General features: G+C 41.3%; 2 protein-coding genes across 2 annotated transcripts; both read right to left on the bottom strand.

Moving 5' to 3' along the window:
- Window positions 1-138: 138 nt before the first annotated feature.
- Window positions 139-8219, bottom strand: LOC146457474 (arylsulfatase B-like). The gene is made up of 7 exons (XM_085091880.1): window positions 7871-8219; window positions 5325-5411; window positions 3905-4116; window positions 3281-3492; window positions 2074-2294; window positions 1302-1621; window positions 139-893 (listed from the first exon to the last, which is right to left on the bottom strand). Exons 1-7 carry the CDS (start codon window positions 8145-8147, stop codon window positions 678-680), a joined length of 1545 nt encoding a protein of 514 aa, XP_084948006.1. The 5' UTR covers window positions 8148-8219; the 3' UTR covers window positions 139-677.
- Window positions 8220-10206: 1987 nt separating this feature from the next.
- Window positions 10207-20916, bottom strand: LOC146457473 (arylsulfatase B-like). The gene is made up of 7 exons (XM_085091884.1): window positions 20534-20916; window positions 17099-17185; window positions 15489-15700; window positions 14095-14306; window positions 13106-13326; window positions 12300-12619; window positions 10207-10522 (listed from the first exon to the last, which is right to left on the bottom strand). Exons 1-7 carry the CDS (start codon window positions 20820-20822, stop codon window positions 10307-10309), a joined length of 1557 nt encoding a protein of 518 aa, XP_084948010.1. The 5' UTR covers window positions 20823-20916; the 3' UTR covers window positions 10207-10306.
- Window positions 20917-21201: the final 285 nt, after the last annotated feature.

Genomic DNA, 21201 nt, shown 5'->3' with positions numbered 1-21201 from the left:
AAGCGGCCGCGGACACTTTCAGGGGTTACGATTTATACTTTACCTTTGTTTTTAAGCTCCCGTAAGCGGACAACCGAAAGTAAATCCCATTGGCCTCTGAATCTTATTTTAATCAATCGACCTCATATCACTGGAGCGTCACGATAATTTTATAGTGCTTAAATTACAGTTATCACCATTATCGCGGCATTGCATAAGGCCAATAAAACAAAAGAATCATTTAATACGGTGGTATTTTGTTTTGCATTCCCAATGTTTATTGTTAGCTGGGCAAGCTCCCGTAGGCGGCCATCTATCCCTTACACCTCGAGTGGCCGCTTAGGAGAACCATTCTCGTAAGCAGCCAGCTCCAGTTACGGACACCTTTTTCGCGTCCCGAGGGTGTCCGCTTACGAGAGCTTCCAATGTACCAGCTGGCCCTGGGGTTTCCAAGGGGTGAGCAAACTGACAAAAAAAAATTGTTCATATGGAGAGGCAAAACAAAAACAACCCAACCTTATAAACAATAGCAACTACATAACACTAAAGCTCTACACAGATACTAAACAGGAAAGACAAATGAATGGTAAAAAGGACAACGTTCACGCGCACTTATTTAATTAACATTGGTGTACATAAACCAGTAACTGGTTTCCTATTAATATTGTGACCAGGCTCCTGGCATTTCTGAGGAAAGTTCACATCCACGGCCCCCATATTCCATTCTTGCGAGCTTCTTTCAATGCATTTGGATCGCCGTCTTTGAATGCAGGGGGGACAGCACTCTTCTGATAATATTTCATCCTTTCTTTCATCTTCTCTAAAACATCAGGAAGCTCTTTGCTGAGGTCGTGTCGCTCCTCTGGGTCAGCGGTGATGTTGTAAAGTGCAACGTCCAGCACCTCAGAAGTGGCCTACGTGATTTAAATGATCGAAACAAACAGTATAACTAACAAGCACTACCTAATATGAAATGATTTACGACTAAAATTCCTAAATAAACACTTTTCCCGCGACTCTCTTATCTATTTGTAGGCTTTCGTCGTACCGTATGTCGTCAATGTCGGCGTTGACGCAGCTTCTCACGTTCTCTTTTAGGTGACAAAAATGTCATGTTACCTTTTGTTATCCGAATATGTCACGTCTGTCAGCCATATTTTCCTAAACCCGTCGATCCAGTGAATTCTCCGAGGTACGTAAGTAATTCATCTCGCCTGGGGCTCCTGGGCCGACCCAAGGATGATCGCATAAATGGATAACACAGTAACAGATATATACGATTCTATAGTTGGGGGTAAGTGTCCGATTAGTAAATTACTAACCAGGTAATTTTCCATAAGCGCGAGTAAAACGTCTTCATCCCTCTCCTCTGTAACCAACCCGTTGCTCAACAATTCCTCAGGGAATTCACCCCGCAGCTCGGGTGGCTTAAACCATGTGATATTGTTGACATTCATCAACAGCTTCATGCTTCCCATTCGAAGAGCCATTCCTTGAAAGTTTCCGAGCATGGATCCATTGGGAGGTCGATTGTCAATGTTGTGTAAGATTTCAGTTCGAGGAGAATCGTCTCCACGAGATAAGGTGTGCCACACATCAAAGCCGTCAATGGGGATAGGCTTTTGTGGATCATATGTGCCACCTGTTACGCAGCGATTAACACACAAAAGGTGAAATTAGTAGCAAATTAAACCGATCTTATTTTAGACACAGTTCAAGGCAACAGAACACAAAAACATACAGCAACGTTCAAAATAGGCCACAGAACATAGAACTAAGCACTACTTAAGGTTCGAATGGGTGAACTGTAAATTCGTAGTGCTACTTTTAGTTAATGTTCGGTGTTCGTAAGAACAGTGGTGAAAAGTAAAAACAATAAAGTGCTGTTGTCTTGGGACTGTCGGTCTGATATATAGTTTTCAAATTTTGATGTTCTTAAACTGGCGTAAGTGAGGGCTAAAACCGAGGTCCGTACGGAAGAGCCAAGTCGAGCTCTCGAGAGGGGGCCCCCAACCCTCCCCACCCCCACTTAATACTTGAAGGTCTGGATCGGCCACTGCAAAATAGTTATTTAACGAAGTTATTTAACGTTACCTGCCAAGTTAATAAGAGTGGGAAAGAAATCACTGATGTGAAGCAGTCCTTCACATTTCACGCCAGTTTTTTCCAACATCTTTCCATGTACAAGGGCAGCTCCTCTCACTCCTCCCTCCCACAATGTATGCTTTGTTCCTCTCAGGGGCCAGTTGTATCCTCCAAACACTGGCTCTCCGCCGTTGTCAGTACTGAAGACGGTGAACGTGTTGTCCCAAAGCCTGAATTGTAAAACAATTGAAAGTAAGTATGAACTAGTATAACGAACGGGAAATCTGTTTTGTTGGGATTCCAGTCCTGGTTGCTTTGAAAGGTTACCCATTTGCTTGACGTCATGCCGTGCTGACCAAGTGCAGACTGAAGCCAAGTAAGTCTCTTTCCAGCCGAACTCGTTCAACTTGCATAATGTGGCAGAGTCAACCAGGAGTTGGTTTCGTAAGGACGGCATTCAAGTCCAGAAACTGACCAAAATATCCACCGTAATTCGTTCACGTTCTCTACATAACCTTGAATTTGGACATTTCACATTGCAATTTTCCAGACCTGACGACAAAAAAATGCATCAAATGTATAGCGTAGAGGCACGGCGATTGTTTCTGCTCGTTAAACCTATCGTTTTATGACGTTCTGGTTGCTGTCGCTGTCTTCGTCACCATGAGTCCATAGTATCCCTTCATCTGGTGTGCTAGTGCTGAGGTCGACATTATAAGGAGGTTTCAATAAATTAAAGTACTCGTAACCCCTTAATTTTGATTTAGTTAGAACGAACCCGGCCTTCTTTTCTTTCTGATCGCTTTGGCGAAAAGATTTCGGTGATCGATAGGATATTTTCTCGATTTTTTGTGAATTTTCAAAGTTTACAGAATTCTCACCACTTTGGGTCATGGCCGAGATTTTAGGAGAATGGGTCTAGTCGTGGTCTGTGACGTTAACCGGGAAGCATTGTTTGAGACTCGGAAGAGGAAATTTAGTGCGAAGACAGCGATAACTATTGGTTTTAAGCGTCAGAAAGATGTAGTGTAGCGACACAACGGATGCAGGGAAAAGTAATTTCGAGCATGCATCAAAGATAATTTACTGCTGGCCAAGTATGTGCAATGATTCTGACGTTTCAGTAATTTCTGGGTATCCATGAGGAAGCAGTGTGTCTGTTCTAAAATGATCCCTTCTGCAAATAAGTTAACATGAGCCACACCAGGATACATACCCTTTATCTTTGAACATTTTCGTGATGTTACCCACAGCTTCATCCAAGATATCTGCCATACCCGCGTGCACCCTTCTCATGCGTTGGTTAATGAAGTCGTATTTCTGCACATACTCATTCGGTGCTTCAATTGGATTGTGCACATTTTGGAAGGCCATGTACAGGAAAAGTGGTTGTTTGGGGTCGTGGGCATCAATGATCTCTTTTACTCGCTAATGAGACAAACAAAAAAGTTGGCGTTAATAAGTGACAAGAATAGTAATGGCTCCGGTGGTCTATACCAACCAAAACCCATTCTCACGTTATCAGACAAGACCTTTTTTGCTGTATAGCGTAATTCTTTACCCGGGTACAGATAAACACAGACATCCACTAATTAAATGAGACAGAGGGTCTTAATACCATTGACAGAGCTAGCGTATACTCTTTGCTAAATAGCGCAACCCATTTATCAATCTGAAGTATGACATTTTCTAGCTGCTACGTTCACCTTTCATTTCTGGGTATTTTGCATCGGTCGAAATCAAGAGAAGAAGTCAACTCGGAGAAAGACAATTGAACGTTATGGACGTCAGTTATTACCAGAATTTACCGTAACTGAAGCTTCCTTAAAAATTCTCTGACCTTGACATATTCGAAAGTAGCATATTTTCCGTCCAAGTCTGTTACTGGTTCGGTGCCATTACGGAAATCCACAACTCCGTCGCGCTTATGATCAAAATGACCCTCAGAACCATCCCAGTATCCATAAGCAGTATCGAAACCTCTCTTGGTTGGAACATAAGGCCACTTGTAGAAACCAAGATGCCACTTTCCTACCAGATGAGTGGCATAGCCTGATAGAGACAAAGGCAGTGTTACGAAATCAGAGCAACTTGAAGAACTGCCGCCGCTTACTTGACCCAGATGGAGCACAGTGCAATCAAGGCTAAATTTACCTTAAGTCATTTTAGAAAAAATCATACAAATCATTTACTGTCTGCAAGAGTTTCGAAACCGTTTGCTTTCTGAGAACACGAGAAAAACTCGAGGGCGAATTCAACTGGCGTAATGATCAACGTTCTAGTACAGCTGTTTCGATCAAGGTGGTGATTGAAGTTGCCGGATCAACGCCTCAGACAGCTTAAATAAGGGTAATTGACACGTACCAATTAATCGGCAGATTTGGCCCAATTCGATCGTCAAAGAAATAATAATAGTAATAATAATAGTTTATTAAAAAGCTCTCTTGTAGTAAAAGAACTGAATTATCGAGTACAATTTACAATCTTATGGCAACTATTATCTAACGTATACAGTTATAACAATGATAAAAACAATTGAATCACCTAAAATATTTAAATGTAAAAACGTCCTCCACTCTCTTTGTCCTACAGACCTGAATGTTCCGGAAAAGATAATACTTTTGTGTTTTCTGCCTTAGGGTGAAAATGAGTGAGGGGACTAAAAAGTCGGCCCGCAGCAGAGATACAGATTTTTTCAATCAGGGCGATTTCATCCGGCGCTACACCAACAGAAAAAGAAATCGGGGAATAAATTGTAACATGTAAATTGGTCCATGTGATCGAATCTACTAATCAGGCCGATAAATTGGTACGTGCAAACCGTAGCCTTAATTAACGACAAGAGTGAAAAGTGGTATGGGTTGTTGTAGAGCTCTGCTTTTGGCTAGAAACTTTGAATTTCTCGCCCGACAGTCATTCGCAGTGCAAACATTGAATGGGGACAATCTAATTGTCAACAATAATGATTCAATTGTTAGTACTGAAGAGCCAAAAATCATTCATGTTTTATACGTCTCATAAAGTCTTTTGTTGTTGTTGTTGTTGTTGTTGTTGTTGTTGTTTCTAATTCACATACCATGTACGTACTGTGCATACATCCAACGTATTCTGTTAAATTGTAAATACAGATCCAAAATGCTTTCCAACAAACTGCTGATTTTCAGACTGCATTTTGATAAATTTATTTATAGAAAGCCCATATCACTTTACGGTCTTGTTGCCCATGATTGACAGAACTGTATCTTGGCTTAATTGCTTACCGACTTCCCTCAACTGCCCTGGAAGAGTCTGGAAATCTAATGGTAATCCAAATGGATCTGTTGGATGAACAACCTCATGCTGAAGTCCTTGTGGAGACAAAAATAAAAGAAGAACAGATATTAACTTAAAATTCGCCGCTGCAAGGAGAGATAGTGCATAAGGACCTTCATATTTGACAGTACGAGTACGAGTTTTCAAATCTTGTGGTTTAATTCAAAAACTCATTAATAATTCATAATCCCCTTGACCTATCAAATGGTCAATAAAATATCACGTGCAGTGGTTTTAAAACCCGATAAAACCTCCTCCTTATTAGTATGCGGTGTTTCATGTTTTTCTCGTATGCTAATTTCCAACGTTCACAAAAGCATCATTGTTATGAACTCTCTTGACATACGCCTTTCCAGGAATGTTTTTGAAGCCGTTCACAAAAATCGCAGCATGTGTTAGTATCGGGTCTAAAACCACTCGGCTGCGCCTCGTGGTTTTAAATTCCGATAAAACACTGCTTCTCGTGTTTTATACATTAAATAATGTCTTGTCAGTCCATTCCTGTTTTAGAGTCTCCCTTATCTGCTGGTAAACAACAGGAAAGAGCGAGAGTTCCGGGGACGGGAATGATTTGAAATAGGCCTTATCACGGTTTTCGACGCCATTTTGATGAGTAGGCAAACAGCCTCGAAATAACAGTGTTTGTATGGAAATCCGATGTCAAATAATTTTCATAAAACATCGCTTCTGAAAAATTCATGAATTGGAAACTTTTGGCACTAGGAAAAGAATTTTAAGAAAAAAAATTGAGGGATGTAGCTGTGCCAGAAAGCGTGCAGTCGTGTTATGAACTTTCCATACATTTCCCTGTATTTTTTTCCCGCGAGCTATTTTTAGAGCAGTTCACGGCTGGTTCGCTTTACAGACAAATGTATGGAAAGTTCAAAACACGACTGGACGCTTTCTAGCCCAGCTACATCCCTCCATTTTTTTTTCTTAAAATCCTATTCCTAGTGCCAAAAGTTTCCAATTCATGAATTTTTTAGAAGCGATGTTTTATGAAAATTATTTTACATCGGGTTTCCATACAAGCACTGTTATTTCAGAGGTGTTTGCCTACTCGTCAAAATGGCGTCGAAAACCGTGATATATAAGGCCTATTCCGTTTCCAAAAACTTTCTGCAACTTAAATTTTGAGCCAAAGCATCGGAAAAGATCAAACGGTATTAGCTGACACCGTTGTATTTTGCTTAAATTTCGCATTGGGTGCTTCAGGCTAATAAGCAAACATAGCGTCGAGTGCTACACCGTGCTGACGAGTTCCAATAAGAACGAAACAGCTGTCCACGGTTGCAGCCCTGTTTTGTCGGTTTCTGTCGGGTTGTTGCCTCGCAAAGTCAACTCTTTCATGTAGTATCAGCCTTGCAGTTTGTGTTACAGTTTATTTTTGGCTGATTAGGTCTCTTGTAGATCCTACGTCGACTGACAGCATTATCGTTCGCGGTCCTTTGCAGTTTTTACGTCGAGTAGACTCCATTTTTCCCCGATTATTCAACAACGAGGTCACTACCTTACAACGAAAATCGAACAAAATGGAAGCAGAAAACAGTCGAAACTGTATTGCACCGGAATCATCAAATTGGGCAATTTCATGGTGTAAATTGAGTTTTTTCGTATTTTATAAAGTGAGTCACATTAGCCTAGTCTATTCGCATGGTACTGCATGGCATGGGTCAGTTAGATAATCATATTTAGGCAAGAAAGGCACTGAATTATCCTGCAATACTTTTTGTACTAGAAAAAATAATTCATACTAAGCTTCTAGTCCAAAAAAGAAATAGTTCAGGGAGAACAAAAATTGCCCAACACCCCTCCCCCTCCCCCCTCCCCCCCCCCCCAAGAAAAAGCCGTCAAATTGTGGGTGTCACGCAGCTCTCCTCTATGTTGCGTGACAACCCAAATAAAGGCTCCAAACAAACAGGTTTTCATAAGCACGCAAACACAGGCGAAAGCACAAGTGTAAGAGCTTTACGTCAAGTGAAAACGAAAGCAACGCAAGCACAAGAAAAGGAACAATTTTGATCCCTGTGCTTGTGCTTTAATATGCTTGAGTGGAGGCCTCATTAAACTTCACGGTGAAATAAGCACTCTTATGCTCGCGCCTGTGCTTGTGTTGTTAGTGAAAACCAGGCATTGGCGTATTTCTGTCTTTCTTTCTTTCTTTCTTTCTTTCTTTCTTTCTATTATTACGAGATAGTCTTTAGCAGTTCTGCACACGATTTTGACGAATTTTATTTTTCACTTCCCTCGGCTCAGTGACGAAGCATCGTATTCGCAACACATCAGGATCACACTCTAAAAATGTTTCCAAATTAAAAATTAACGCTGTGAATAGTGAATATCAGGTTGATATCGCAAAGTTTGTAACCTGGCATTGTCAGAAGCAATTCAGTGCATGCACGATGTACTGTAGTAGTACTGAAATCATGCTGCAAATGAACTCAAATGAATTAACTAAAACTGAAAACAAATTATACATTAAATTTAATTTTACCTGTGTGAATCGGATATCTGCCGGTCATAAGTGCTCCCCTTGCCGGTGTACAAACGGGTTGAACATAAAAATTGTCTAGGATGACTCCTTCTTTAGCCAGCGAGTCTATGTTTGGAGTGTGGATCTTGGATCCGTGAAATCCAACGTCGATCCAACCAAGATCGTCAGCTAACATGAAGAGGATGTGTGGCTGGGAAGGTTTTGATTCAGCTTTCGTCTCCTGAGCCATCAAAAAGTTCAAGGCGAGAAGAGACAGCAAAGATCGCCCAGATGCCATTTTTGCAGGAATGAATTAAAAGTACCGGCGTAAAAAAATTTTACCCATAAATTTTTTGACATTCAACACCATCCCATGACAGTCCCGTGAAAGCCTTGTGACACTTTACAGTCACACGCATATCACAAGCTGGATCCATGACAACCGTTACCTTAATAGCAAACATTTCCAACGGAAGGCATAAGCTTTCGCGCACAAAATTGTCCAAATAGTATTTTCATGCAATAACACTTCACCGCCCGAATATTTTCGATTTTGTACGTCGAGAAAGCTGTAAATAGTTAATAAATAATTGTCAGTATCCGTAGCTCCGTAAAGCGTGACATTTTTTACACGTGATTTGGATTATATATTCTGTTTTTGCTGAAGGTCTGGCACAAGTCACACAAGACTGCGTAGCATTCATTTCCTTTCCAAATGAGCTCGAGAAGCCAACGATAATTGTTCCCACTTCAAAAAAGCTCTCTTTCGCGTCTCGTCCTCGCTTAGAAAAGGAACGACTAGTGTTAGCCACCCGCAGACCAGTCCTACGAGAGACAATCTAGACCAGGTCTCAGGCCGCACTTAAAATCATTTTCCAAATCGGTATTTACACTCCTAGTATAGTATAGTGTAAACTGTTTTAGGAGTAAATCATGAAAGTAAAGTACTCTTAATTTTCGAGGAATTAGTACGAGAAGAGTAGAAGATTTTGACCGACACCGTGATCAATGGGTTCAGTTTTCTGTTGAGAAAACGCCGTGCGGTACATCTTACGTCACTTTTATTGTCTGTACTCGCGCCGATCGCTAGGAGCCAATCAGCGCGGGAATTTTGACAGTTCCAATAAATAGCAAATATCTGCAAAGCTTAATCCACTTTAGTCTCCCTCGCAGCCGCTTTTTGGGCTGTCACGCAACGCTCCCCCCAAAAGAAGCTTCTTTTGGGGGGAGCGTTGCGTGACAGCCCAAAAAGCGGCTGCGAGGGAGACTAAATCCACTTTGGTTGTTATCATTTCTGCCAACTTCCCAAAACAAATTTCAAATTAGTAGCCGAAACCCATAAGTCTTGAAAAGGGTCACTCCCAATTCTTTTCTTTTCAATGTCATATTTTCATTATTAATTGTGGCGCAGTTTCCACGGGAATAAAGTTCGCGCTTCCCAAATATGACAAGTGGCAAAAATGAATATTCGCATGCTGTGAACTGTAACTCCCCAGTATGAGATCCTGTAGTCAGCAAAACTCCGATATAACGAAGCTTTTTGTCGTTTTCCCACAAATTCGCTATAAACGGATATGAAACCCCTGGCACTGAGTTACACCAGCGAGGTTCCTTTGTAACTCGGATCCACCCTTAGAACATCAAGCGACGTTCCAGATTACATTTGTTTTTTTAACTGAACGAATTGAAACGGCAACTATCTTTTCAATAAGCCTCGTCGCATAGTTTGGCAAAAGATACAAGCATACGAGGTTTGGCTGCAAGTTTTGGGCAACAACAAAAAGAGGACGTCTGTTCACAACAAGTAACTCTGTTTGAAACTTAATGGCAAGCAACTGAACTGCTGCAGGGTTTCACAGCGATATCACGATGAAATCGCAGCTGATTCAGATCGACGTGAGGCGATTTCGGAAGTCAAAGCCTAGTGCGAGGAAAATTGCAGTGAAGGGCGAAAAAGTTGCATCAAAAATCACTTCGGTTAACAGGCCTTTAGCGTTGATAAAGAAACTTATTTAAAAACGTAAAGCATACCGGTAAGTTAAAAATAAAAGAGCAAGACAATCCTTGGATACTCAGGGCCAGCTAGTCGGGGACGGGACGGAGAAAATAGCGGCAAAAAATTGGCGCAAACCAGCGGCTCTTTTGTCCCTTCTGGAAAAACATTTTTCGCGCCAATTTTGTAGGGTTTTTACTTTGTTGTGCTCAGACTAGCTCGGCCCTGGCTCTCCAAGGGTGCTGTGGAGCAAACACAAAATTGTTCATGAAGGAGAAGCAAAACAACACTTTTTTAAAAGCTCCACGTAGATACTAAACAGGAAGGACAGATAAATGGCAAAAAGGACAACGTTCACACGCACTTATTTCTGTTATTAAAATTAGCGTGCATAACGAGTAACTGTTTAATTCATCTTTTCCCGTTTACATCATGACCAGGCTCCTCGCATTTCTGAAGTGAGTCTACATCCACGGTCCCCATATTCCATTCTTGCGAGCCTCTATCAATGCATTTGGATCGTCGTCTTTGAATGCAGCGGGAACAGCACTCTTTTGATAATATTCCATCCTTTCTTTCATCTTCTCTAAAACATCAGGAAGCTCTTTGCTGAGGTCGTGTCGCTCCTCTGGGTCAGCGCTGATGTTGTAAAGTGCAACGTCTAGTACCTCAGAAGTGGCCTACGTGATTTAAATAATCGCAGCAAAAAGTATAAGCAATAGTCCCCACCCAATATGACCACATTCGTTCCAGTTACCTAAATTTTATCCCGCATTTAATGTGTCACTTGGTTCTTCAAAACTAATTGCATCAAGATTTCAACCAAAAGATGCTGCAATTAATATCACTAAAGTTTCTGGTCGAAGTGAAGAAACTTTTGTCACAAGAGTTAAATTGCATTCATTACTCGGCGACTATTAGTGTACTTATGAGCATTTTTCCCAGGTTCTCTTTTAATACTACCAATAATAACAAACTAACTTAGTTATTCCTAACTACAAAATACCATGCAATAATTAATTAAATGAATCAGGTAAAACGACAATATAACAAAAGTAAAAATTAACAGTTATACATAAGTGTAAATACATAGCACTAAATTTTTTACTGCAGCTAACTAAACCTAAAAAGTGAAGAAAGGTAAATATTTCTCCCATTTTGTCAGGCGCACAAGTCAGATTTATTCTGTTTATGGCTCCCCAGAATAATCTTAGCCTATGTTCACACGGGACCGGTCCCAAATGGATCCGACCCTATCCTGGAACGGACCATTTCTGTTCACACGGCACCGTTCCGCTTATCAAAGTAAGGCCACACGGGACCGGTCTGTTATGGTTCGGTACTAAATCTAAGTAGGAAAATCAGCTGTTTCTACTAGTCAAGCATGCGCAGAATACACGTTGTAGCTTTCAAAATTGCGCCGAAGAAGGCTAAATCGATAGAGGAAGGAGATAAAGCCTTCAGCTGGACGGGCGATGAATTATTCCTTCTCTTAAAAGTTATAACCAGGCTTCAAACGGAAAAGATTGGAAAACTGTTAAAAAGTAGATATCCTTTCGAGATTTCCGATGGACAATTGTATTAACAGCCATTTGGAGGGCGGTCAGCTGCCTTACATTAAGGCAGTTAAACCAAGAAGTACGCCGACCAAATCAACGACTATTTGCCTCCTCACGTTCTTCTAGACCGAAGTACGATAAATTCAACTAGTACTTAAGCTTAATTGCGTAACTAGTACCAAAAGGAACCGGTCAAGGGACGAGTTGCGTAAAACGTAACGGCGAGCGTAAATGCTATCGTCAGACGTTAAAATACTGAATGTGACTGGGATGAAGGTCTGGCGTTAGCAGTTACGTCCGACGTTAAATTTTATGCAACTCACCCCAGGTGTTTACACGGTGACAGATCCATTTGGGACCGAAACAGTTCCAAAACTGGACCTGCTCTTTTGGAAGTCCAGTCATCAGACCTGATCGGGAACAGATTGACGGTACGGTTAGCATGTCCCATGTGAACAAAAGGCCTATCCGTCACGATTTTTAGATCGGAACCATTTGGAACCAGTCCCGTGTGATCATAACCTTACATGTGCACAGTCCAGAAAAAGGTACTCGAGGTTTTCGCTCTCCAGACCACAAAAGGTGCAAACAGGTGCGGTAGATATTTTCATCTTAAACAAAGCGGTATTTAATAGTAAAAAGAGTTATGTGTAGTATTTGAAACTGAAAAACTCTAGCCTGCGTGTCGATCGTGGAAACGAACGGAACTTGATAGGTAGCCGCCCAGTCTAAACTATTACCAGGAAAAGAAGCTGTAAACTTGCACTTACTTGTTGGTTCTATTGTTATTGTTATTGTTATTCTTATACTTTATTAAATTTATATAATTATTTTATATTTTATAATTTGAAAAAAAAAAAGGAAATATTGGTACCCTCGACCCTCCGAAATTACTAACCAGGTAATTTTGCATCAGCGCGGCTAGAACCTCTCCATTCCCCTCCTCTGTACCCAACCCGTTGCTCAACAATTCTTCAGGGAATTCACCCCCCAGCTCGGGTGGCTTAAACCATGTGATATTGTTGACATTCATCAACAGCTTCATGCTTTTCATTCGAAGAGCCATTCCTTGAAAGTTTCCGAGCATGGATCCATAGGACGGTCGATTGTCAATGTTGAGTAAGATTTCAGTTCTAGGAGAATCGTCTCCACGGGATATGGTGTTCCACACATCAAAGCCGTCAATAGGGATAGGCTTTTGTGGGTCAAATGTGCCACCTGTTTACGCAGCGTTTTACACAATAAAAGGTGATATCAGTAGCAAATTAAACCGGTCTTATTTTAAGACACGGTATAACGCAACAGAACACAACATCACATAGAGAAGTTCAAAGAAGGCCACAGAACATAGAACTTAGCACTACCTAAGGTTCGAATGGGTGAACTGTAAATTCGTAGAGCTGTGTACAGTGCCAATGGGTGTTTCGAAGAACAGTAAAAACAATTAAGTGCTGTTGTCTAGGCACTCTATCGGTCTGATAGCTTCGCTTCAAACTTTGACGTTCTTAAACTAGCGCAAGTGAGGGCTAAAACCGAGGTCCTTAGGGCAGAGGAACCATGATATTTCGTTTCACGAAGAGAAGTCCAGCGTTCAAGAGCACCGCCCCCCCCCCCCCCCCCACCCCTCCCGTCTCCCTTACTTAATACCTGAAGGTCTTGATCAGCCACTGCAAAATAGTTATTTAACGAAGTTATTTACGTTACCTGCCAAGTTAATAAGAGTGGGAAAGAAATCACTGATGTGAAGCAGTCCTTCACATTTCACGCCAGTTTTTTCCAACATCTTTCCATGTACAAGGGCAGCTCCTCTCACTCCTCCCTCCCACAATGTATGCTTTGTTCCTCTCAGGGGCCAGTTGTATCCTCCAAACAATGGCTGTCCGCCATTGTCAGTACTGAAGACGGTGAACGTGTTGTCCCAAAGCCTGAATGGTAAAACAGTTGAAAGTAAGTATGAACTAAATCATTTTTTGAAGTGACGTTTTGTTGGCGTTCCAGTCCTGGTTGTTTTGAAAGGTTTCTCATTTGCTCAAGGTCGTGCTGTGCTGACCAAGTGCAGACTGAAGCCAAATATATGTCTCTTTCCGGCCCCACTCGCTCTTATGCGTACAACCCACTTCGAGATTCGTTCCAACTCTTTCAACTTGCATAGTGTGGCAGAGCCAACCAGGAGTTGAATTCACAAGGATGGCGTTCAAGTCCAGGAAAGAGACAAAGTTATTCACCGTAATTCGTTCACGTTCTCTACAGAATCTTGAATTTGGTCATTTCACATTGTAATTTTGCAGAGGACGACAAAGAATTGCATCCAATGTATAGTGTAGAGACACGGCGATTGTTTTTGCTACTTAAACCTATCGTTTTATGACTTTCTGGTTGCTGTCGCTTTCTGTCTTTGACCCCGCACTGTCCCAATCGGTCAATGAGTACATAGTATCGCTTCCCCTGAAGCTCTCGGTGGTGAGTACAAGCGTTTGGATTCGCTCTGACAAAGGGCTAACACTCGAAAAGTCTCTTTATGGTGGCCAATTTAACTTTAGTTATCAACGCTGTTGATAAACCAAACATTCGTTTTGTGCAATGATCATGTTTCGGGAATTTCTAGGCATCCATCATGAGGTCAAGAAAAAGACGGAACGCCACACTGGAAAACAGTGTGCACATTCGACAATGAACCACACCAGGAGACATACCCTTTATCTTTGAAAATTTTTGTGATGTTACCCACTGCTTCATCCAAGATATCTGCCATACCCGCGTGCACCCTCCTTGTCGTTTGGTTAATGAAGTCGTATTTCTGCACATACTGATCCGGTGCTTCAATTGGACCGTGCACATTTTGGAAGGCCATGTACAGGAAAAGTGGTTGTTTGGGGTCGTGCACATCGATGATCTCTTTTACTCTCTAATGAGACAAACAAAAAGGTGGCGTTAATCAATGACAATAATAGTTGTGGCACGGATGGTCTATATCAACAGAGATCGATGGTTCCGTGAAGCCCTGGACCAAAGCCGCCCTCCTCGCGTTATTCCCACAGAAGACGGGCCTTTTTTTCCTTTTTTTTTTTTTTGTCTGCTAAGTCCATCTTTCACTTCTGGGTCATGCATCGGTCGAAATGGAAGATAAAAAGGCACCTCGGAGAAAGACAGAAGGACTTCAGCTACACTCGAAGCTCTCCGTAAGCGACCACCTCGGGAATTGGAAAAACGTGTTTTTGTTTTTTTTTTTATTCGCCCTCACAGACATATATTAAATGTTTACAGTACTAAACACTACTGATACTAAATACTACTAACAATATTCACTATAATTGCACTATTTACAATATTAGCTATACTATCAATACCATCCATACAATGCTCGTACTACTAATAATTACAATGCTTACACTACTTACAATTCTAATACATCACACGCACGCACACACACATACTGCTACACAAACACCAAAAAATATGGAAATAACGCAAGACGTAATAAGTTCCATTGATCAAGTCAGAGGAGTTATTTTTCATGTCTATTTTATAACATTTAAATTCTGTATTTAATTATCATTTTATCAACGAAGTCTTGGGGGAGAATTGTTTTTTTGTGTAGTTTGTTGGCGTAAATATAGTATCTCATAAATAACATGGTATAATTGAATTTCCTTACTAGTACCTTTTCATGTATCACTGACATGTAAGTCCGAGAGGATGCCGAACAGTCTTTCTTCGCTAGATGGATTGAACTTGATCTTGTTTTCTATATTGAACCAGTTGATAACCCGTTGAATGAAAATCTTGACGAAATGACAATCTCTAAAAGTATGATCAATAGAGTCTTTTTCACCACAATATACAGCTATTTCAATTAACGTTGTCGGTTCAAAGCATGAAGCTAAAAGACAGACCGAAAGTTTACGTGGGATTTTAATGAATAAATTCATCAAAATCAGTCATGCCTGGAGAAAACAATAGTGACAATTCAAACGGGGTTTCACAATGGTGACGTAACTAGAGCTCGTCGCTTACGAGAATGGTCGCAAGGAGAGCTTCGACATTACCACATTTACCGTAGCTGAAGCTCCCATACAAATTCTCTGACCTTAACATATTCGTAGGTGGCATATTTTCCGTCCAAGTCTGTCACTGGTTCGGTGCCATTACGGAAATCCACAACTCCGTCGCGTTTATGATCAAAATGACCCTCAGCACCGTCCCAGTATCCATAAGCAGTGTCGAAACCTCTATTAGTTGGAACATAAGGCCACTTGTAGAAACCAAGATGCCACTTTCCTACCAGATGAGTTGCATAGCCTGATAGAGACAAAGTGCAAAGTTACGACAACAAAGCGACGTCTTGAACAACTTCGGGTTATGAAAGAAATGTGATGGTATATTTCCAGCCTGGTGAATGAATGAGAATGATGGTTATTCTAGAAAGTGACGCAGGCATACTCGGAAAAAAGAAATCCGAGTTCTCCGATCAGGAGTCGAACCTAAGACCTTCCGATTACTAGTTCGGATGCTCTACCACTGAGCTACAGGAGACTCGTGGGAGCTAAGGCCATTAAACTAGGTTCATGGGATTTCCAAATCCTAGCAGTATGCAGGATGTTTGTCCCATGAACCTAGTTTAATGGCCTTAGCTCCCACGAGTCTCCTGTAGCTCAGTGGTAGAGCCTCCGAACTAGTAATCGGAAGGTCTTAGGTTCGACTCCTGATCGGAGAACTCGGATTTCTTTTTTCCGAGTATGCCTGCGTCACTTTCTAGAATAATCATCATTCTCAACTTCGGGTTAGTTGACCAAAATGGAGAATTTGAACATGAGGAACAACAGTACAATGAAGGCTAAAAAGTTCTGAAGCCAGTCCACTGGAGGTTTCTTTCTTGGAGAACGGGCGCCTGTGAACAGGCCAGGCTAGCCGCGGTAGAACTTTAATAGACCCTTATCACTCAGCGGCCATGTTTAGTCTCGGGAGGATAAAAAGCCTCGACCAGACGCAATTCAACGCGAGGCTTGCCTCCTGAAACTTAACATGGCCGCCGTATGATAAAACTCTATTGTTAATTTGGAGAAGAAACTACAAATATTAAAAAAAAAATGATCATTTTACGAATAAAACGAAGTCGCATAAAAATAAAACATTATAACAATCAATTGACACAAGCTGAAAAGGGTCTAGCACATACAACTGAGTTTATAAAATTCAAGGTCTCGAACACACTCTTATAATCTTTGATTATTGTTAGTCTTAACATATTTTTACTGTCTGCAAGACTTCCAAGAATATAGGTTGAATGCATTGCCGCCATGTTGGTGCCCAAACAAAAAGAAAATTTGTTCGCATAGTTTGCATAAAAATGGAAGTTAACTCCCAGAGGAGAGAAATCTTATTGTTCCTGACCACCGAAAAGGCCGCCATGACGTAACGTGCATTCAACCTATTTGGTTTTGAGAAAATGAGAAAACTCGAGTGTGAGTCAACTGGCGCAATGATCAACGTTTTAATAAAGTTATTTTGATTATGGTTGACGGATCGACACCTCAAACAGCTAACAACAACAAAAGCAAAAGGTTCATGGTACTGATGATTTGTTGTAGGTCTATCTTGGTTAACAACTTTGAATTTCTCGCCAGCAAGTGCAAACATTGAAAAATGTAGTTGTCGACGATTGTTGAAAGAACTGTATCTTTCCTTTTAATTGCTTACCGACTTCCCTCAACTGTCCTGGAAGAGTCTGGAAATCTAACGACAATCCAAATGGACTGGAGGGATGAATAGTCTCATGTTGAAGTCCTTGTAAAAGAATGTAAGAGAAATACAGATATTAAACCGCTATTTACTTAAAATCCGCCGCTGTAAAGAGAGATTGAGAGAACTCAAGAAACGACAACGCCACAAAATAAAAGGCTTAATGAGCAAAAATAATCGCTCTGCACGTCCGTTTTAAAATTGCATACATTTCTTGAACGTCCTCTGCCAAACAACAACGTGAAATGACCAAATTCAAGGTTTTGTGGAGAGCGTCAACACACGACCTTAATTTTTTCGTTCTCTTTATTAACTTAAACGCCACTCCTTCCAATTTGGTTCCTGGGTAGTTCGCTGTTTCTGTAGAAGTTGAGCGAGTTGCAATAATGGCGACGTAGTACAAATGAAGTAAAGTTATATTATCGTCGCTACTTAAGTTTCCTAATAATATCCTCGGATTTGACTAACAGTACAAGATTAAGTACGAGTACCACTTTTCAAATCTTGTGGTTTAAATAATCTCTTGTCACACCAGTCTTGCTTCTAGAATCTCCCTGGTGAGGATTCTCCTGTCGATGCGACAGATGAGTAGGTAGACAAGTCATTTGCCGACGTGGGTCCTCATGTGGGAATGAAGAACAATTTGTGACGCACACGAGTGGCCACAGATGCTGCATGAGAATGAGTCCACAGAAGCGGGGCGCTGTTTCCTCCTCTCTTTCGTTGCCAGGATCGCAGCTTCCCTGTTGACTTCAAAGTGTTTCGTGCCTTGCGTTCACTGGTATGTCGAAAGAGCTCTGTCACAGGCAGTTGCTTCCCAAGAGTTTACGTCAATGTTGCAGCTCTTGAGGTTCGCCTTCAGAGTGTTCTTGTACCTTGAAGGGTCTTCCCTGGTCGCAATGGCCCTCCTTCAGCTGTCCGTACAGCAGCATCTTCGGGATCCTGTCGTCCTCCATTCGGACGATGTTTCCTGTCAATCTTAGCTGGCACTAGATGATGAAGCACTCAACATTGGGGAGGCCGCACTTCTCCAGGACCTGGAGGTTGGACACTCTGTCCTGCCACTTGATGTTACAGATCTTGCGCAGACATCGTTAGTGAAACTGCTCCAGCTGCTGGATGCACCGGCGGTAGGTGTTCCACGTCTCGAAGCAATACAGAAGCGTATACAGGACCACAGCTCTGTATACGGCAATCTTGGTGGAGAGGCGGATGCCGTGGACTTGCCAAAGTCTTTTTGTCAGTCGACCAAAGGCCGCAGTTCCCTTTCCAAAGCGCTGCATCACCACAGCGTCCAGGGATTCACTGCTTGTAACGGTGCTACCCAGATAATCGTAATGGTGATGGTATTTATATACCGCATTTTTTATATACATATTCAAATGCAGTTTATATTACTTCAGTGCAACGGTGAGATCGGACATCAGCATATATGTGCTACCCAGATAGCACATATATACAAGAATCTTCCCAGCGATGCAAAAGAGTGATATCCCGCGGTGATTGTCACAGGTTGTCTTGTCTCCCTTCTTCTTGTAAATGTGCACTATAGATGCATCCTTGAAGTCTTGTGCAACTTTCCCCGCTTCCCAGATGGACCTGAACAGGGACGTTAGCTGCTCCAGGAGCACGTCACCTCCATTCTTGTAGATGTCGGCAGGAATCCCATCTGCTGCAGGTGTTTTCCCAGCTGATGTCTGCTTCAAAGCCTTGGCAAGCTCAGCACTGGTTGGGGGTCTGCCAGTGATTCCTTCATAGGTAGTTGTGGTGGGATGCAATCGCCTCGTCAGAAATGGTTGACTCTCTGTTCAGAACACTATTGAAGTGTTCATCCCAGCGTGCAAGGATGTCAGTCTTCTCCGTCAGCAAGATGGACTGCTCAGAACATCGGACTGGGTCCGTAAACGGTGCGAAGGCCGTCATGAAATGAATCTCCCTAATCTGCAGATAAACAACAGAAAGGAAAGAGCGAGAGTTCTGGACACGGGACTGGTTTGAAATCTGAAAGTCCGTGGAACTCACATCTGAAAGTAGTCAGCTAGTAAGTACTATAGGTGACGCCAATATTGCGATTACTTCTTGTACATTAATCGCGGTGCCTCCTTAATTTTTATATTGCTTCTACTGAGGAGCAAATTTCTTCCGATCTTTGTTTAGTGTGAACACCTTACTCTTTTACTGGTACAATGTAATAAATATTCTAACACAAATTTAGTTACCACAACGATGTTGACTTGCTGGGGAAAAAATTTATCCCGAGTTCTAAATAGAAGTCGAACCCGTGTCCTTACAGAATACTGGTTAGAAATCCTTGGGTTCAACTCCTGTTGGGAACTTAAAAATGTTCTTATCCGAGCCCGGTAAGTCGACATCGGTTGTGCGAAGTTAAAATTTTTATTCACATTTATGATCATAAATTGTTCTGTCCTACATGAAAATTTCTACAAGCCGAGCGAATGGTCAGCTGTCTGAATAAATAAATGAACATCTGTTTATTTTGAAATTATTTACATAATCTCAACCTTGCCGTCATAAATAAAGGTGTTGTTATTCAAATGTGGAAACTTATATCACACGCTCTAAGCACGCATGGCGTCGAGCAGACTCCCACCATTTTCGGGTTATTTAAAACGAGGCCACTTCCTTATAAGGGACTTATAACGAAACTCGAACTAAATGGCAGCAGAAAATGGTTAAAAATGGATTCAGAAAGATTAAATAGGGAATGTCATTGCAGAAAATAAGGCATTTTGTTTCTTTTTAAGTGCCCCTGAGGGGAAATTTAGCTCGTTTGAATTGTTGGCATGGCATCAGTAAAACCAAACTGCATGGCATGTACTATCTCGAAAAGATATCGGATAAGAGATTAAAATAATACAAAGCTGAAGCTTCTCGTTACAAAAAACAACCACAACCTCCTTCCATCCAAAACCTTAAAAGAATAATGAAAAGAATAGCCATTAAACATTTTTGGTGTGTGACTTAGTTCTCGTTTAGGTTGCGTGAGGCATACAAATAAGACCTTACTTTGATCTTCTTTCTTTCTTTCTGTACTTTTTCTATCATCCCCAGTAATACTTTTTCAGTTCTGCACATGATTTTGACAAATTAATTCCCCCGATCACCTGCAAATCATCATCCTATTCGCAACATATCAAGATAACACTCTCAAAAAGTCTCCAAAAATGCTGTGAATTGTGAACATCAGTTAGGTACCGTTCGTAAAGTTTGCAACGTAGCATCGTTAAAACCCTAAATACATAGTGTTAAAAATTCACCAGAAGCAATTGCACGCACGGTGTAATAGAACTGTGTACACACATAAGTATCATGCTGTAGTACATTTCATGTCATGCTCGTTATTATTAAAATAAATAATGCATTTTATTTTACCTGTGTGAATCGGATATCTGCCGGTCATAAGTGCTCCCCTTGCCGGTGTGCAAACGGGTTGAACATAAAAATTGTCCAGGATGACTCCTCCTTTAGCCAGTGAGTCTATGTTTGGAGTGTGGATCTTAGATCCGTGAAATCCAACGTCGATCCAACCAAGATCGTCAGCTAACATGAAGAGGATGTGTGGCTGTGAGGGTTTTGATCCAGCTTCCGTCTCCTGATACATCAAAAATTTCAAGGCGAGAAGAGACACCAAAGAAAACGCTAAACATCGCTCAGGTGCCATTTTTGCGGGAGTGAATTAAAAGCACCGGCGTCAAAAATTTACCCACAAATTATTTAATATGCAGCAACATTCTACCCAATTTCACAAGATGGATCCATGACAACCGTTCGCTGCCTTATTAGCAAAAATTTCTAACAAAAGGCATAAGCATGTCATAATATTTATTTTCCGTGCAAATACCGAAAACTTAAGAGCTGTTTTCTAAACTCATTTGCAGCTGATGTATAGTTGAATAACAGAGTTAAAATACAATAACAATACTATATAAAGATACTTTTACAATAACTGTCCAAATTCCCGCGCGCTGATTGGCTCGTAACTATTGTCTATAAGAGTACAGACAATAAAAATGACGTCAGATGTAACGCGCGCGCTTTCT

This window comes from Pavona decussata, unplaced genomic scaffold (assembly GCF_977016875.1).
Source record: "Pavona decussata unplaced genomic scaffold, jaPavDecu1.1 SCAFFOLD_242, whole genome shotgun sequence".
In the NCBI taxonomy this organism is placed as follows: Eukaryota; Metazoa; Cnidaria; class Anthozoa; order Scleractinia; family Agariciidae; genus Pavona; species Pavona decussata.
This window is presented reverse-complemented; position numbering and strand designations above follow the sequence as displayed.

Bases quoted from the DNA above. Each gene is read 5' to 3' on its own strand.
- LOC146457474 (XM_085091880.1), bottom strand. From the start codon at position 8,147: ATGGCATCTGGGCGATCTTTGCTGTCTCTTCTCGCCTTGAACTTTTTG. The intron at 3,493-3,904 runs GTCAGAGAATTT...TTGTCTCATTAG, and splicing joins CTACTTTCGAATATGTCAAG to CGAGTAAAAGAGATCATTGA. The intron at 2,295-3,280 runs GTATGTATCCTG...TTTACAATTCAG, and splicing joins AAAATGTTCAAAGATAAAGG to GCTTTGGGACAACACGTTCA.
- LOC146457473 (XM_085091884.1), bottom strand. From the start codon at position 20,822: ATGGCACCTGAGCGATGTTTAGCGTTTTCTTTGGTGTCTCTTCTCGCC. The intron at 14,307-15,488 runs GTCAGAGAATTT...TTGTCTCATTAG, and splicing joins CCACCTACGAATATGTTAAG to AGAGTAAAAGAGATCATCGA. The intron at 12,620-13,105 runs GTAACGTAAATA...CTGCGTAAACAG, and splicing joins CACTCTTATTAACTTGGCAG to GTGGCACATTTGACCCACAA.